We start from the raw sequence: 18,693 nt of genomic DNA, 5'->3' as shown, positions 1-18,693 counted from the left end.
AAAAGATAGTTTTAAAAATCCCCATCCTGTTTATAGATTAAAAGACAAAAATATATATGTAGTAAAAGAGAATAACAGAATTACTAAAATTAATTAAACAGATATGCACATCAACTCTAAGCCTTGATAGATGACACATATTTTCAAATGCCCATGAAAACTAAAGATTAAATAAATTTTAAAAGCGTAGATTATATGTCACATTCTTGAACCACAATTCAACATAGCTAAACAGTAATGAATATTTAAAAACTAAAATCCAAAGAATTAAGAATTTTAAAAACAAAATGGTTCACATGTAATAAAAGGTGTGGTGAAATCATCAACAATACTCACAGAAGAAAAAGATTAGATTATCAAAGAACACTTCTGAAAAAAATATAATGCCCCAAAATTTTTCAGGTAAGTTTTAAAAAACTTTTAAGAAAGAATTAAGTCTCCAGTTACATAAAGCTACAAGGAGCCAGGTGCAGTGGCTGATGCCTGTAATCTCAACACTTCGGGAGACTGAGACAGTAGGATCCATTAAGCCCAGGAGGATCCATTGAGCCCAGAAGGGTCCATTGGAGGATCCAGGTGTTTGAGACCAGCCTGGGCAACACGGCAAGACCACATCTCTACAAAAAATACAAAAACAAGAAAAATTAGCCAGATACAGGTGGCATACATCTGTAGTCCCAGCTACTTGGGAGCCTGAGGTAGGAGGATCACTTGAGCCCAGGAGGTCAAGGCCATAGTGAGCTGTGATTGCACCACTGCACTTCAGCCTGGGTGACAGAGAGAGACCCTGTCTCAAAAACAAACAAACAAAAGCTATAGGGAATATAAAATATAGAAAGCTTCTCAAATCAATCTTTGGAATAAAACAATGCTAATGTAAGTCAAGCAGGATATAAAGCCCTAAAGTAAAATTTTAAAAAGCAAATTAAATCATAAATTTCAAAATTATTACTATGCATTTAGGCAGAAAAAAAAAATCCTTGCAAAAATATAAGGATAATTTAATAGAAAAGTCCTTTAAACAGGATTTACTATAGTCATAGTTTAAAAGATACCCATCACAGTCAAAAAGGCAGTAACAGAGTTAACTATCCATTCCCTACTTGGAAACCATTAGTAGAGTAGGAATATAATAGTATTTCTTTAACATGATAAATAATGTTTCTCAACCACTGAACTTGATAAAACGAGGAATAAAAACAAACTATACAATACATTCACACACATTCACAGGATGATTCAAATTTGGCTTGGTGCAGTGGAGAGAAAAGAGTGTTCCGGGCAGAGGAAACGGTAACTGTGAAAGCCTGAAGACGGAGGGAGCTTGGTGCCCTAAGCCCATTAGAAGAAAACACAAACATTTATAAAAGATGGGTGGGAGAATGAAAAGTTTAGAAAAGAGACTGAGAGGAAGAAACCAGAGTTGTAAGCAAAGCCAGTGGAGGCTATTGGCAGAGCCCAAGAGTAGCACACATTTCACAAAAGATGGAGAATCAAATGCTGCCAAGATGTTAAGTTAAATAAGGACCTAAAAGTGCCCATTCCTGATGAGAAGGTCATGTTGATTTTGGTGCTTGCAGATTTGGCAGAAGCCAGATTGCAGTGGTGGGAGTTAGGTGGTGATAAGGAAGTGGAAACTAAGAGGAGAAGGAAGACATTTTTTTGCAGCAGAGTTTAACAATAGAAGGGAAAAAAGGGGCTGCATGGTGCTGGAGGTGAGTATGGTGACAAGAGTGGGTTTAAATGCTGACTGAAAGCATCTAGTAGAAGCAAAAATGTAGGACATTGGAGAAAAACAGGAGATAATTGAAGGAAATAGGTCCCTAAGAAAGCAGATAAATGTGGGGCTCAGAGGAAAAGACAGGTTAACCACAGATGGGAGGAGAAAGTCCTCTTAAAGCACAGAGAGGGAGAAGGAGGACAAGATGGATGCAGAGAGGTAGGTTTTTCCCCTTTGCTGGTAGGGAGCTGAAGAGAGAGCTTCTTATGTAAATGCTTCTCTTTCCTCAATGAAGTAACAGCCTCTGAAATTTGTAAAGATATATGCACACCTATGTTCATTGCAGCACTATTCACAATAGCAAAGACATGGAATCAACCCAAGTAACCATTGGTGATAGACTGGATAAAGAAAATGTGGTACATATACACCATAGAATACTATGCAGCCATAAAAAGGAATGAGATTATGTCATTTGCAGCGGCATGGATAGAGCTGGAAGTCATTATCTTCAGCAAACTAATGCAGGAACAGAAAAGCGAACACCGCATGATTTCACTTATAAGTGGGAGCTGAACAATGAGAACACATGGACACAGGGAAGGGAACAATACACACTGGGGCCTGTCAGCACGTGGGATTGGGGGAGGGAGAGCATTAGGAAAAATACCTAATACATGCTGAGCCCATTTATTTAGGTGATGGGTGATAGGTGCAGCAAACCACCATGGCACACGTTTACCTATGTAACAAAACTGCACATCCTGCACATGTATCCCAGAACTTAAAATTTAAAAAATAAAATTACATACATATGTACGTACGTGTATATATACACCATATATACACATATATATACACACACATATATGAGAGAAAGAGACTGAAAGAATGAATAGCAAAATGCTAAGACCATTTATCCCTTGCTATGAGCATTATGTGTAATTTTATATTTTTGTTTTTCTGTATCTTACAGGATTTTTTAAAAAAATGAATACATATTGCTTTCATAATAGAAAAAAAAATTGCAGCAGATAGAATGCCAAAGAAATGTTAATTTTCAAAATGCAATGGAAGCAAACTTGTAATTCATAGAGTTTGAGAAAGTCAGTATCAATATAAAGTTATTTTCTAAACAACAAATGAATGAAATAAGCAATTAATAGTATAATCATCTAGATTTTGAGAGATAAAGAACAAAAACAATATTTTATGAAGCTTGGGGGGTGTGGTTAACAATGGGCCCAACGGTTAATTGATGATATTGAATGCTTTTACTGTTTAAAAAGAAAGACTAGGCCAGGCATGGTGACTCATGACTGTAATCCCAGCACTTTGGGAGGCCAAAGCGGGGCGGATCACAAGTTCAAGAGATTCCTGGCCAACATGGTGAAACTCCGTCTCTACTAAAAATACAAAAATTAGCTGGGTGTGGTGGTACACATCTGTAATCCCAGCTACTCGGGGAGGCTGAGGCAGGAGAATCACTTGAACCCAGGAGGTGGAGATTGCAGTGAGCCGAGATCGTGCCACTGCACTCCAGCCTGAGCAACACAGCAAAGCTCAGTCTCAAAAAAAAAAAAAAAAAAAAAAAAGAAAGACTATTGAGCAACTAGCCATTAAGAGGCAAAGTAGCACAGGACTTGAATTCACATCCCAGCTCCATCACTTGCTCTGCAAGTCACTTGACCACACTTAACCTCAGTGTCTTAGCTATAGCTAGAGATAATAATAAAGCCTCCACATAAGCTTGTCACAAGGACTAAATAAATGGAAACCATTTAAAATTGTCCTTGGTCCACATGGAGCACTGGGCAAATGTTACTTGATTCTATAATTTAGAAAAAGAAACCCAGGCTGTTCAATTGTTTTCCTTGTCTTTATTACATTCAAATTTATTATACCATTAATATTTTATCTCAGGCTGGGTGTGGTTGGTGACTCACGCCTGTAATCCCAGCACTTTTGAGGCTGAGGTGGGAGGATCACTTGAGCCTAGGAGTTTGAGGTCAGGCTGGGCAACACAGGGAAACCACATCTCTACAAAAAATTTAAAAATTAGCCGGCGTGGTGGCACACACTTTGTAATCCCAGCTACTTGGGAAGAAGCTGAGGTGGGAGGATCAACTGAGCTTAGGAGTTGAAGGCTTCAGTGAGCTGTGATTGTACCTCTGTACTCCAGCCTGTGTGACAGAGCAAGACTCTATCTCCAAAATAATAATAATAATATCATCATCATCATCATCATTTCTGGGAATCTATCCTAAGGAAATAATCTCACATATAGAAAAACATATAAGTGACTTTTACTGCGGAAAACACATCAGTTGTACTAAATTCTACTAATTGTAGTCAAGTGGGAGAAGATTGAGGCACACAGTTTTGTCTTCCACAGGTTTGCAAGAGCCACTTGGTAATTTTTTAGGGATTTTCAGAGGTGATTGTTATATATTACCATTATTAAAAACTAAGTTGTATACATTTATAATTAAATATATTAAAAACAAAGTAGTAATACTTGACATTCCTAATGATTTAACTACATTTTACTATTATATAAGTTCTTGAGGTTATCTCTAATGTATCTGTGTGGTAGAAATAATATATGAAGGAGGCATACTACACATGCTGTTTCCCAACTCAGTGCTCAGTATTTGAGAGTAGCTTGAGATTGGCCACAGACAAGATGGAGTCTTTTACTATGGAGTATTTATACTGCAGAAATCAATGAGAGCAACAAATCTGGGCCTTTTTTTCTCAGTGACGTGAATATTAAACATATATTAGCACACTGTTATCTAAACAGAATATTAGTCACTGCACATGATGTTTTGAAGATTATTAATAATATAGAATACACTTATGCTTTAGTGCTAAGTAAAAATACCATGTAGCACAATATTATTAGCACTTTAAAAAATACATAGAAAAAAATGAAAGAAAATAAACTAACGTGTTACTGGTCCTGGAAGAATGGGTGATTTTTTCTGTCTTAAATTTTATGTATTTTGTGTTTTCAAAATCAACCTTAAATACCATGTACTACTTTTATAAGACAGAAACTTTATGCACTAGTTTTATTTTCACTCAATACACAGATGCAGAACTGGCAGAGGTAATAGACTTAGTATTAATATTATCTTTCCAATGAGGTGACACATTGGAGGTGTCACATGAACTGTTGAGATCAGTTAAGATCAAAGAAGTAAGTCTTAGAATGTCTTGGAAAATAGACATGGAGACATATGGAAGGTGTTACTAAGAACTTTATTAGGTTAACACCTTCCCATAAGATTCAGTGACATAACAGTCTTATGTGAAGTTTGACTCTGTTTTTACTAATATTAGCATTTAAATTGATTAAGAATCTGGTATGTGCCATGCATTATACTTTTCATTCATCATCTTATTTATCACAAAAAATCATAAAGATAGGTACTATTAATATTTCCACTTGCAGACCAGAAATGAATACTAAAAATGGTTACATAACTTGTCTACATATCACAAAAATACGAAGTGATAGAGCTGAACTAGCTAAACTTCGCGGTTAAAGTTGGTTCCTTTCTCTAAGACATACTGCATCTTCAAGATCATACTGATTATGCACAGATGGATAAAGAGAAGATGTACATCAATATCAGTTTCTATACACAGAATGCAAAGTCCACATTGCCCATATTTCCAATTATCCAAATCTGTTTTCCAGTTTTCACTGACACAATCACATGGGTCAGTTGTATTTAATGATATTTGTTGACTCAGCACACTGTCTCTTGTTGACTTTCATTCTATCCAGCTTTCATCTCAGCCAGAGCCTGTTTAAACTAGGGCACTATTTCTTCTCTCAATCCAAGGACTACATGAATAACAAATACATGAAAATGAACACAATCCTTTTCTGGACCCAAAGAAAAACTTGACTTGGATATTAACTTCTTGATGAGAAGGACGTGACATTACTTTTCATTTGTATTTTACAGCCTCTCGCATATGGCCATTGACTTCCAACTTTTGATTGATTATTTTTTGATTGACATGACCCAATGATTGAGTACATAAAGAAACAAGGTGTATTTGCTCCTTTCTATTTTAGTAAAATTAGGGCTCTGACTTGGAAAATATTCGTGTTTCTCTTAACATTATGAATGCAGTATTTTTTTAGTATAACAAAACACTCTGGGGTTGGTTTAAACTTTTTAACCTTCTCTTCCAAGCCTTAAATATCCTTGTTTTACTTGCTTCATGATCCAAACTGTACGCATGGTATGCTGCCATACAACTCCAACTCTTTTACTCTCTAGTTCTTTAGCTATACTGACCTGGAAAGTGCCAATCCTGAATTAATCCAGCCATCTGTCCTCACTACCCTATGTTCACATAGCACTGCTGGGTATAGTGCAGCAAATGTTCAGGTCAGGGGCATTATAAAGAAAGCTGCAGTTCCTAGCCCCAGCTGGGTCCTCAGCATGGCCCATGTGATCCTCTCATCTTCCTGAATACAGCCACTCCCTTCAGGCCCCCTTTCCACCCCTCACTTGTTACACTTCTTCAATGACATCAGGTTTCATTTCACTGAGAAGCTGCCTACTTCATTTACCTTTGGAAATAAGGTAGAGTTTAAAGAGATCTTGAAATTTCTGCTCCTTCCTTCTTTTCTTTAAGGTCAATAATATTTGAAGCAACTCTGTTTACTCAAACATGCAATGAATAACTCTTTCAATGCACGTCAATATAAAATATTCATCCAGGACTGTGTGTCCTGGATTTCAATGACAGCTGTGTCAGTCCTGACTTAGTCATATGTCAAATCTGTGAATCCTATCCTTATATACATATAATTTCAAGGAGGAGGTTATTCAAATCTATCTAAAGATAACATCATTTACACTCAAACACTTCAAGGTTTTGTAGTAAGTGGAGTATTTTGAAAGTAAGACATTTGACAGTTCTTTGTGCATATTAAGCAAATCCAGAGCTGCTTACATGAACTCTTATACTCCTGCAGAATCTAACATCGCACCATCCATTTCATACTCCCTGATAAAGCATTAAGTGTTACTGATGTATATGGTTAAGCCAGTTATCCAGTGAAACATTGGCTACTTTCATAAATGACAGTTTGTAAAATTCTACTACTTGGGTTATGGCATTGAATTCATCGCTGAAAACATCACTAGTTGAAATGATTCAGAAAGACAATTTTTCCCCTTATCTTTGGGCATCAGTAGTCTCAATTAAACTAAAATGAAAACTATGAACAATCAATTCTACAAAGTTGGATATTAATTTTTATCAAAAAATAATGTGCAGAAAGTCAGAAAAGAATCCCCTGAATACTTTGTATTATTTTAAATATGTCAATTTTTTAGGTAATACATATTGTGCAATTTCCTTTATTCATCATGATAAAGGACTTAGGAAGAAGTATATTATCTAAAAAACTCTTTTTGTTATTACTGTCTGCCAAGAATAGGGAAAACAGTAGCTTTCTATAAATAGTAGAAATAGTTTGGGTGGGCCATTTTTATTAGTTTCAGTAGTATAATGACCAGCGCTGTGGCTCATGCCTATAATCCTAGCACTTTGGGAGGCTGAGGCGGGCAGATCACGAGGTCAGGAGATGGAGACCATCCTGGCCAACATGGTGAAACCCTGTCTCTACTAAAAATACAAAAATTAGCTGGACGTGGTGGCATGCGCCTGTAGTCCCAGGTATTTGGGAGACTGAGGCAAATGATCGCTTGAACCTGGGAGGAGGAGGTTGCAGTGAGCCGAGACCGCACCACAGCACTGAGGCCTGGAGACAGAACGAGACTCTGTCTCAAATAATAATAATAATGATAGTAATAATATTTTATTGTGGCTCTTTTCTCCCAATGTATTCCTCACCCTTCAACATTTAGAATTTTAAGGACTGTACTTTCATGATATTATTTATTCTCAGAACTGGTATATGTAGTAAATAAATGTTTGTTCTCCTAGACATGGTGTTTTGGCTAAGGGTGATGTTAAACTCATACCAATTTAGATTTTATGGTACAATAGACTGAGAAAAAAAATTGTTTTAATTTTTTGATTTTAAAACCTAATTCTAGTAGTAAGTAAATTATAAGAAATGAAATTGGATGAATGAACTGGTTAGTTTATTTAAAAGTCAGGATGTTTGGCTTTGTTATCTCGATGCCACTATATTTCAATGTTTTCAAACTAGAGATAGTGTGCATTTGAATTAAGGGCTTTATTTGTAAAGTTTGGAAATGAAAATCAATTCTTTCTAGCATATAATTTAAGATTTATTCAGATAGAGAGGTTTTGGGGGTTGTGTGTGTGTGCAACAAATCCTTATTTGAATCATCAAAATAAATGGTCCTGCTCTTTATAAGACTGTATTTTAGTATTTAACCCTATCATTTTTATGTAACTGCATGGTTTAGAAATATACAAATAAGACTTAGGACGACCCATACATTCAAACATCCAAGTGGGGCCTTACCGGACATCCGTTGTTTGATCAGGAAGTATTAAAATAATCTGAAGCCAATGTTAAGTCCTTCTAACTATTATTAGCTGTTTGAAAAGATCTGGAGTCTCTTTTATCTGTAGATGCCTTAAAGTATTCATTAGAAATTAAATGTTTAAATACATTTGAAGATACCATTTTACTCAAGTAAAATGGAAAAAGAGAAGCAACAAAATTAAACAAAAAAATCTGTGAAACTGGATTGTTTGTGAAGAAACCCGTATCTTATTTGCATGTGAACCTTGACCGTATGGCTCCAGAATTTTTAGTGAACCACAAAATCTAAAGATACGTTTTGCATCTATATATAGATACCACCTTCATTTATCTATACAATACAGACTGTTTCAGAGCTTTGATTAATGTAAAGAGAAAATGATTAATTGGAACATGTCCTAAAGCAAAAAAACTCTTTTTACTCTATTGTATAACATTTAATTTGAAAATTCTTTACCACAAAATCTAAAGATACGTTTTGCATCTATATGCAGATACCACCTTCATTACCTACACAATACAAACCGTTTCAGTGCTTTGATTAATATAAAGGGAAAATGATTAATGTGAACATGTCCTAAAGCAAAAAACCCTTTTAACTCTGTGGTATAACATTTAATTTGAAAACTCTTTTATTGATACCACTCGATCTGCTTTCTCATGTCTTTTTTAAAAAAGATTTCAATGATGCCCTTAGTCACTTTGTAAATCACATTTTCCAGTCTTCCTGATTTAAAATACGCTAGTCCCAGTTTCATAATACACTGGCCAGAAACTGTATCACTGGACATTCTTGCTACTGCAACAGGTGTTTGTCAGTTTCTTAAGTTGCTTTCCTTTCCCCTGAGGTGGTGTTATTTCCGGTACATTCCAAAGGCTCTGAAAAAAACTTTTGCCATCTCTTGCCAAGCCAAATCATGACTCCAGCCTCAAAGTTATTTAGAATCCATTGTCTTCCGGGTTTACTACACAGGCAAATTGTGTATGTCTTTCTGTATTTCCAATTTTTAGCAACTAAAATATTTATTAAGTGTTTGGCAAAGCTAAAACTGAAAATAAACGTGATTTTCATTCAGAAGCCAATGCTCTGGATGTCTGAGAAGGGGGTTGATTCAATTCCTGGCAAACCTGATGCGAAAAGGTTTTCATCATCCACTTAGACCACCCTGAAATTTGACATACGCATAAACAAAATAGACCTTGATAACTTGCAGTGTACATGCTTACGTTTTGCCTTAGAAGTCAGAGCTCTGCATGCACTATGTGGCTAAGCCTTTTATTGCAGAACTTCGGAGGAAAATGTTGGTAGAGAGGAGACCATCAACCAATTGCTTATGTATATAGTTTCCTCCCTCATCCTACATCTCACCCTTCTTCAAGTAAAACTGAAGCCCACCATACTATAAATCAGTGGTGGGCATATCTCATACACACACTCTACAACCATGACAAGGCAACAAGAAGACACGATTGCTCAAACCAACCTTTTGGAAGTTTCTCAGTTCCGCTGAAGGCAACCAGAGTAAGAATATGTACCAGTGGAATGTTGACGAGCTCTCTCATGATTAATCCAGGCTCACGCAGGACAAAGTTCCTTCTGGACAACGCAAGGAAAATGCCTCCACGGTTTACATTTTAAAGCATACTTTGTTGCAAAAGGGTCGTCTGCTAATGACTGTTTGTGTCAGCAGCTCCACAGGCTCTAAGTATAATCAGGAATTCTCAGACTTGGCTGCAATGATGGACACAGCCAGCTGGTGAGTATCCACATAGGCCAGTAACGCAAGTGTAGGGCTAGAGGAACAAGGGCAAGAAAATCCTTTTAGAATCCCTTTTAAGACAGTGGCAGAAGGACAATACCAGATGCCTTTTGCAACCATCACTGTATTCCCAGAGGTATAGGTGTCCTGGCCTTTGGATTCAGCAGCCCACTCTCCTGGACTCAAACCAGAAATCTGGGTTTATTTAGTCTTCACTCCTCCCCATCTCTCACCCCACCCCCACTCCCACATTCAGCCCATTCCAATTCCTACAGATTTTATCAACCAAATAGTCCTTGTAACTTCTCTCTGTCTTGGGTCTTAACCATTCTCTATCTTTTTTCAGATAGTCCCTCCTGCTCAGAAGCTTTTAGAGGCTCATCATCACGTAAAACTATATTTAAACCTGCCTAATCTGCCGAATATGACAGGCTTTACTGGAATCTGCATGCTTTGTTGTATGTTAGTATTATTATGATTCTTTTTTTTTTTTTTTTTCAGAGTCAAGGTCTTGCTCTGTTGTCCAGGCTAGAGTGCAATGGGGTAATCATAGCTCACTGCAACCTCAGCCACCTGAACTCAAGTGATCCTTTCAGAGTAGTTAGGACTACAGGCACCTGCCACTACAGCAGGCTAATTTATTTTTATTTTTTGAAGAGATGAGGGTCAGGTTATGTTGCCCAGGCTGGTCTCAAACTCCTGGTCTCAAGTGATGATCCCACCTCGGCCTCTCAAAGTGCTGGGAATACAGACGTGAGCTACTGTGCCCAGCCCCATTCAGCTTCCTATATTCAACAACCTGCTGATGGTTCCCTGTATACAGCTTTCCTACCTCCAAGAATTGCTCATACTGTTCCCTTTTCTTGGAATACTACTCCCCTCCTTTCCACTCAGTTCACACCTCTCTCAGCTTGACCATCCTCTCCTCCTGGGAGAAAAATTCCATATCATCCTAAAGCTGTGTTACGTTTGTCTTCTCTGGGTTTCCGTGATATACTGTGCACATCTCTACCATTGCACTGACCACATTGTTTTGATTTTTTTCCCCCATGTGTTGGTGTCTCCTTCATTCTTTGGCCTCATGAGTTCATTTATAGAAGTTTAGAGTCAGGTAGCGTGACGCCTCCAGCTTCGTTCTTTTTCCTTAGAATTGTCTTGGCTGTACGGGCTCTTTTTTGGTTCCATATGAAATTTAAAGTAGTTTTTTCTAATTCTGTGAAGAAAGTCAATGGTAGTTTGATGGGGATAGCATTGGATCTATAAATTACTTTAGGCAATATGGCCATTTTCACGATATTGATTCTTCCTATCCATGAGCATAGAATGTTTTTCCATTTGTTTGTGTCCTCTCTTATTTCATTGAGCAGTGGCTTGTAGTTCTCCTTGAAGAGGTCCTTCACATCCCTTGTAAGTTGTATTCCTAGGTATTTTATTCTCTTTGTAGCAATTGTAAATGGGAGTTCACTCATGATTTGGCTCTCTGTTTTTCTATTATTGGTGTATAGGAATGCCTGTGATTTTTGCACATTGATTTTGCATCCTGAGACTTTACTGAAGTTGCTTATCAGCTTACGGAGATTTGGGGCTGAGATGGGGTTTTGTAAATATACAATCATGTCATCTGCAAACAGAAACAATTTGACTTTCTGTCTTCCTAGTTGAATACCCTTTATTTCTTTCTCTTGCCTGATTGCCCTGACAAGAACTTCCAATACTATGTTGAATAGGAGTGGTGAGACAGAGCATCCTTGTCTTGTGCCAGTTTTCAAAGGGAATGCTTCCAGCTTTGGCCAATTTAGTATGATATTGGCTGTGGGTTTGTCATATATAGGTCTTACTATTTTGAGATACGTTCCATCAATACCCAGTTTATTGTGAGTTTTTAGCATGAAGACGTGTTGAATTTTGTTGAAGGCCTTTTTTGCATCTATTGAGATAATCATGTGGTTTTTGTCTTTGGTTCTTTTTATGTGATGGATTACATTTATTGATTTGCATATGTTGAACCAGCCTTGCCTCCCAGGGATGAAGCCAACTTGATCGTGGTGGATAAGCTTTTTGATGTGCTGCTGGATTCAGTTTGCCAGTATTTTATTGAGGATTTTTGCATTGATGTTCATCAGGGATATTGGTCTAAAATTCTCTTTTTTTGTTGTGTCTCTGCCAGGCTTTGTTATCAGGATGATGTTGGCCTCATAAAATGAGTTAGGGAGGATTCCCTCTTTTTCTATTGATTGGAATAGTTTCAGAAGGAATGGTATCAGCTCCTCTTTATACTTCTGGTAGAATTTGGCTGTGAATCTGTCTGGTCCTGGGTTTTGTTTTGTTTTGTTTTCTTGGTAGGCTATTAATTACTGCCTCAATTTCAGAACTTCTTATTGGTCCATTCAGGGATTCGACTTCCTCCTCGTTTACCAAAACAGCATGGTATTGGTACCAAAATAGATATATAAACCAATGGAACAAAACAGAGGCCTAAGAAATAATGCCACACATCTACAGCCATTTGTTCTTTGAAAAACCTGACAAAAACAAGCAATGGGGAAAGGATTTCCTATTTAATAAATGGTGTTGGGAAAACTGGCTAGCCATATGTGGAAAACTGAAACTGGACCCCTTCCTTATACCTCATACAAAAGGTAACTAAGATGGATTAAAGACTTAAACATGAAACCTAAAACCATAAAACCCCTAGAAGAAAACCTAGGCAATACCATTCAGGATATAGGTATGGACAAAGACTTCATGACTAAAATATTGAAAGTGATGGCAACAAAAGTCAAAATTGACAAATGGGATCTAATTAAACTAAAGAGCTTCTGCAAAGCAAAAGAAAGTATCATCAGAGTGAATAGGCAACCTACAGAATGGGAGAAAATTTTTGCAATCTATACATCTGACAAAGGGCTAATATCCAGAATCCATAAAGAACTTAAACAAATTTACAAGAAAAAACCAAACAACCCCATCAAAAAGTGGGTGAAGGATATGAACAGACACTTCTCAAAAGAAGACATTTATGCAGCCAACAAACGTATGAAAAAAAGCTCATCATTATTGGTCATTAGAGAAATGCAAATCAAAACCACAATGAGATACCATCTCATGCCTGTTAGAGCAGCAATCATTAAAAAGCCAGGAAACAACATCTGCTTGAGAGAATGTGGAGAAATAGGAACGCTTTTACACTGTTGGTGGGAGTGTAAATTAGTTCAACCATTGTGGAAGACAGTGTGGCAATTCCTCAAGGATTAGAACCAGAAATAGCATTTGACCCAGCAATCTTATTACTGGGTATATAATGAAAGGATTATAAATCATTCTACTATAAGGACACATGCACATGTATGTTTATTTCAGCACTATTCACAATAGCAAAGACTTGGAACCAACCCAAATGTCCATCAATGATAGACTACATACAGAAAATGTGGCACATATATACCATGGAATACTGTGCAGCCATAAAAAAGAAGGAGTTCATGTCCTCTGCAGGGACATGGATGAAGCTAGAAACCATAATTCTCAGCAAACTAACACAGGAACAGAAAACCAAACACCACATGTTCTCACTCTTAAGTGGGAGCTAACAATGAGAATACATGGACAGAGGGAGGGGAGCATCACACACTGGAGCTTGTTAAGGGGTGGGATGCTAGGGGAGGGATAGCATTAGGAGAAATACCTAATGTAGATGACGGGTTGATGGATACAGCAAACCACCATGGCACATGTATACCTGTGTAACAAACCTGCACATTTTGCACATGTATCCCAGAACTTAAAGTCTAATAAAAAAAATTAAATAAATAAATAAATCAGATTCTTTTTTAAAAAAAGAATAAATATTAATAATGCTGTGTTCTTAATGATTTTCTTTTTGAATAAAAAAAGCACATACAATTATGCACATAATACTTGATAATGATAACAAATGACCAAGTTGCTGGTTTATTTACTATAATTTTATTATTTTACTGTGTACACTCTGTACTTATTTAAAAACATAACAAATAAAAATAAATTAAAAACTGACTGTAAAACAGCCTCAGGCAGGTATTCTAGATACATTGTTACCATAGGAGATGACAGCTTCAGGCATGTTATTGCCCCTGAGGACCTTCCAGTAGGACAAGCTGTTGAAAGACAGTGATGTTTTGATCCTGACCAAAATCAGGATCCAAGGATAGGCCAAGGATATTGTGTGTGTTTGTCTTAGTGTTTAACAAAAAAAGTTTAAAAAATAAAAAATCAAAATCAAACTATAAAAATGTAAAGACAGAAAAGAACTTAAGGATATGAAGAAAAAATATTTTTGTATAGCTGTACAATATATTTGTGTTTCAAACAAAGTATTATTACAAAAAAGTCAAAAAGCTTACAAATTTAAAAAGTTTATAAAATAAAATAGTTGTGGTAAGCTAAGGTTAATTTATTATTAAAGAAGGAAAAATATTTATAAAATAAATTTAGTGTAGCCTAAGTGTACAGTGTTTACAAAGTCTACAGTAGTGTACACTAACGTCCTGGGCCTTCACATTCACACACCACTCACTCACTGACTTATCCAGAGCACCCTCCAGTTCTGAAAGCTTCATTCATGGTAAGTGCTCAATGCAGGTGTACCATTTTTAACTTTTATACCCTATTTTTACTGTACGTTTTCTATGTTCAGATGCACAAATATGTACCATTGTGTTACAATTGCCTACAGTATTCAGTGTAGTAACATGTTGACAATTTTGTAGCCTAGGGACAACAGGCTATCCATACAGCCTAGGTGTGCAGTGGGCTATACCATCAAGGTTTCTGTAAGTACACTCTATGATGTTCGCACAATAACAGAATGAACTATGGACGCATTTCTCAGAACATATCCCTGACGTTAAGTGATAAATGACTGTATAATGTAAAGCTATAGTAATCAAAACAGCATGGTACTGGCATAGAAACAGACATGTAGACTAATGGAACAGAATAGAGAACCTAGAAATAAATCTCTGCCTTTATGATCAATTGATTTTTAATAACAATGCCAAGAATACACAAAAATAGTCTCTTCAATAAATTGTGTTGGGACAACTGGATAGCCACATGCAGAAGAATAAAATTAGGCCCTTATTTTATAAAATAATCAACTCAAAATGGATTCGAGACTTAAATGTAAGAATGGAAACTAAAACTACTAGAATATATAGGGAAACAGCTTTATGACATTAGTCTGGGCAATGATTTTTTTGGATGTGACCCAAAAAGCACAGACAATGAAAAGCAAAAATAGACCAATGAGATTACATTAAGCAGAAAAACCTCTGCACAGCAAAGGAAACAATCAACAGAGTAAAGGCACTATCTACAGAATGGGAGAAAATAATTGCAAACCATACACCTGATGAGGTTAATGTCCAAAATATATAAGGAATTCAGGCAATTCAATAGCTAAAAAACCCAAATAACCCAATTTTAAAATGAACAAAGAAGTCAAGCACAGTGGCACATCCCTTTAGTCCCAGCTACTCGGGAGGCTGAGCCTAGGAGTTCAGGGCCAGCCTGGGCAACATAGCAAGACCTCATCTCTTAAAGAAAAGTGGACAAAGAATTTGAATAGACATTTCTTAAAAGACATACAAATGGCCAACAGGTATACGAAAATGTGCTTAAAATCACTAATCATCAGGGAAATACAAATCAAAACCACAATGAGATATCATCTCACTCCAGTTAGAATGGCTATTTTCAAAAAGATGAAAGGTAACAGGGGTTGGTGAGGATGTGGACAGAAGGGAACCCTGTACACTGTTAGTGGGAATGTAAATTAGTACAGCCATTATGGAAAGCAGTGTGGAAGTTTTTCAAAATCCTAAAAAGAAAACTACCATATAATAGAGCAATCCCACTACTGGATATATATTCAAAGGAAATGAAATCAGTATGTCAAAGAGATATCTGTATTCCCATGTTCACTACAGCATTATCCACAATAACCGAAGTATGGAATCAACCTACATATTCATGACTAGATAAATAAATAACAAAAATGTGGTACAGTACACACACACACACACACACATACACACACACACAATGAGATACCATTCAGCCTTTAAAAAAAAGAAAATCTTGTGATTTGGGATAATATGAATGAACCTAGAGGACATTATGTTATGTGAAATAGCCAAACACAGAAAGACAAACACCACATGGTCTCACTTGTCTGTGGAATCTGAAAAAGTTGACCTCATAGAAGTAGAGACAATGGTGATTACAAGGGACTGGGAGAGGGGAAATGGGTGTTGGGGACATGTTGGTGAAATTATGCAAAATTACAGTTAGGAGGAATAAAAAATAATGATTATGAGTTTTGGGGCACCTAATTATCCTGGTGTTTCATGGTCTAAGATGTTGGGCAAGTGTGAAAGCTATGGAGAAGTTTGGGGTTTTGTTTTCTTCTTTTTTTTTAAAAAATGAGCAATAAAAATAATAGCTCCTTTATTTGAGTACCATGTATGTGCAGTTACATATGCTGAGTTTTTTTTTTTTTTTTTTTTTTTTTTTTATACTTTATGTTCTAGGAGAAGTTTGGGTGTTTTTTTTTTTTTTTCTTAACCAGAAGGAGACTATACTTCCCTCTCCACCGGTACCGCAATTTCACATCTACCCCATACACAGCCTTAGTTCATGCCATCTTTCTTAGAGCTGGAGGTCTAGATAGTAAAGGAGAGCTACTGGTAGTGGGTTTTCATTTACATCTCAGGTTCTCCAACCTGCTCCTAGTGCAGTTTGTGGAGGAGAAAAGTACCAAGCCCTAGTTTTATCAAAACTGTTGTCTCCTGAGATAGTGTAGCCTATACACTTAAGGTAATCTTAATACAATTTCAGTAGTATTTTGGAAACTAGGAAGCTGATTTTAGAATGCATATACAGAAACAAAGTAAGCAAAAATAATTGGGGAAAACGTGGAAAAATAAAGTAATAAGGAATCACTTGCCTACCAAGTGTTAAAATGTATTGTAGAGCTTTAATAATAGCTTCATGTAATGATATGAAAATCCTGTGGTATGAGGCTATAAGTAGAAGGTCAATGGACACTGAAGGAATGATAAAGATGGCATTTTAAATTAGTCAGGAAAGATGACTTATTAGGTGAATTTGGTAGCCATTTAAAAAAATCAGTTACATCTGTACCTCATATATTACACCAAAATAAAACTTCAGATTTTAAAAGTACTAGAAAAAACATGTCTATGAGAGAGAATGAATATATCTATTAGATCTATAGCTTTATGGATGTTTTCCCCAACATATGAAAATACTGGCTGATTCTTTTCACTTAAAGCTCTTTTCACTTGACTTTTTTGATAGGGCTGTTTCCTGTTTTTCTTGTATTTTTTGTTTTCTCTTTCACAAAATCCTTTTTCTTCCATGGAGAAAATAAATGTCAGTTTTCTCCAAACTGAAGTTACTGGCACTTTTTTTCCCACTGTCCACACTTACAGCAGGAGGTAACATGTAAACACGTATGAATTCTACACCTGTATCTCTGAATTAAATCTCTGTCTTGGGAAACACCTGTATATCTGGTCACCTACATGCCTGTCTCACAAGAAATAAAAACTCAACTTTCGTGATATATTAAATTAATCTTTAAATGGTTTAATATTCGATTAGAATTAACAGGGAGATCAAAGAGGACTGATCACTTTTAAACTTTGCTTTCTTCCCATCACTGTGAGATACTTTAAAACAAAATGCCATGTTACAGGCCATATCTCCATAATGGGTGCTCACTGTCCTCACCAAGCCAAAATACTTCTGTAAACCAACACACATCCAGATATTGGACATTGTTCAAAATCCTTATACAGGCACAGGGGAAATGTTGGGGAATATGTGTCTCCTTCTATTGGTGAGTTTAATGAAATAGTGCCTGGCATATGTAATATGTTTGATAAACTACAGGTTGTATATACATTCAGAATTGTTTAAAAAAATTAACAGGTCTGTAAATTGACCTGAAAAAACATGAATTCTTAAAGTCAAAGTGCTCTTAAAGTTAAGATAGTATCACACAAATAGCTAATCCTAGACAGCTAACTTATCTTCAAATAAGATGCTATCTATCCATTTTGTTCCCCTCCTTGCTCTCTATGGAAGTGAGAAGAAGTCATTATGGGGAGTTCCAGGGGACAGTTTGGGAAGATATTAGACTTTTAGAGCTGATAAAATATGTTTCAAAACTTTTTTCCATGTTGCTCAAGATCTAAAACAGAAATTTCTACTGAGCGAAGAGTCTATCTTAATTAGGCCAGTATGCTTAATACTAAACTCATCAACTTCCCTGAAACCTGGGAATTCTTTCATCTCTGATCTCAGTGAATGTCACCATCGTCTACTCAGCTTCCCAAGCAATCAAGCTGTGAATCATCCCTGACATCTTGTTTCCTGAACCCTGTGTTTAATGAGTCCTATCAGTTTGACATTGTGAAACCTCTCTAGTTCAACCCTTCCTCACCACTCTCTGCCTCAGTTAGAGGCCTCATTAATTTATTGTCTGTTTACTATAGCAGCTCCTTCCCTAATGGGCCTCTCTGCCAGTCATTTCTCTGCACCAGTGTCAGAGAGCTCCTTCTAATACAGAAATTTGGCTGCATTGCTGTCCTGTTTGAAATGTTTTGACTCTCCATGGTTTTTTA

At 36.5% G+C, this 18,693-nt stretch overlaps 1 protein-coding gene across 3 annotated transcripts in view; it reads right to left on the bottom strand.

Moving 5' to 3' along the window:
- Window positions 1-10,114, bottom strand: part of LOC105481110 (muscle associated receptor tyrosine kinase) — a 135,809-nt gene extending 125,695 nt beyond the window's left edge. Inside the window, exon 1 of one of the 3 annotated variants that reach the window (XM_071078143.1) lies at window positions 9,725-10,114. In XM_071078143.1, the coding sequence (XP_070934244.1) occupies window positions 9,725-9,803 (79 nt within the window). In that variant the 5' untranslated portion in view covers window positions 9,804-10,114. The remainder of the gene's footprint in view (window positions 1-9,724) is intronic. The other 2 variants (XM_071078145.1, XM_071078144.1) reach the window with 2 other exon arrangements.
- Between the last annotated feature and the right edge of the window lie 8,579 nt (window positions 10,115-18,693).

This window comes from Macaca nemestrina, chromosome 14 (genome assembly GCF_043159975.1).
Source record: "Macaca nemestrina isolate mMacNem1 chromosome 14, mMacNem.hap1, whole genome shotgun sequence".
Lineage (NCBI taxonomy): Eukaryota > Metazoa > Chordata > Mammalia > Primates > Cercopithecidae > Macaca > Macaca nemestrina.
Note: the sequence above shows the minus strand (reverse complement) of the source record. Positions and strands in the feature narration are given on the sequence as shown.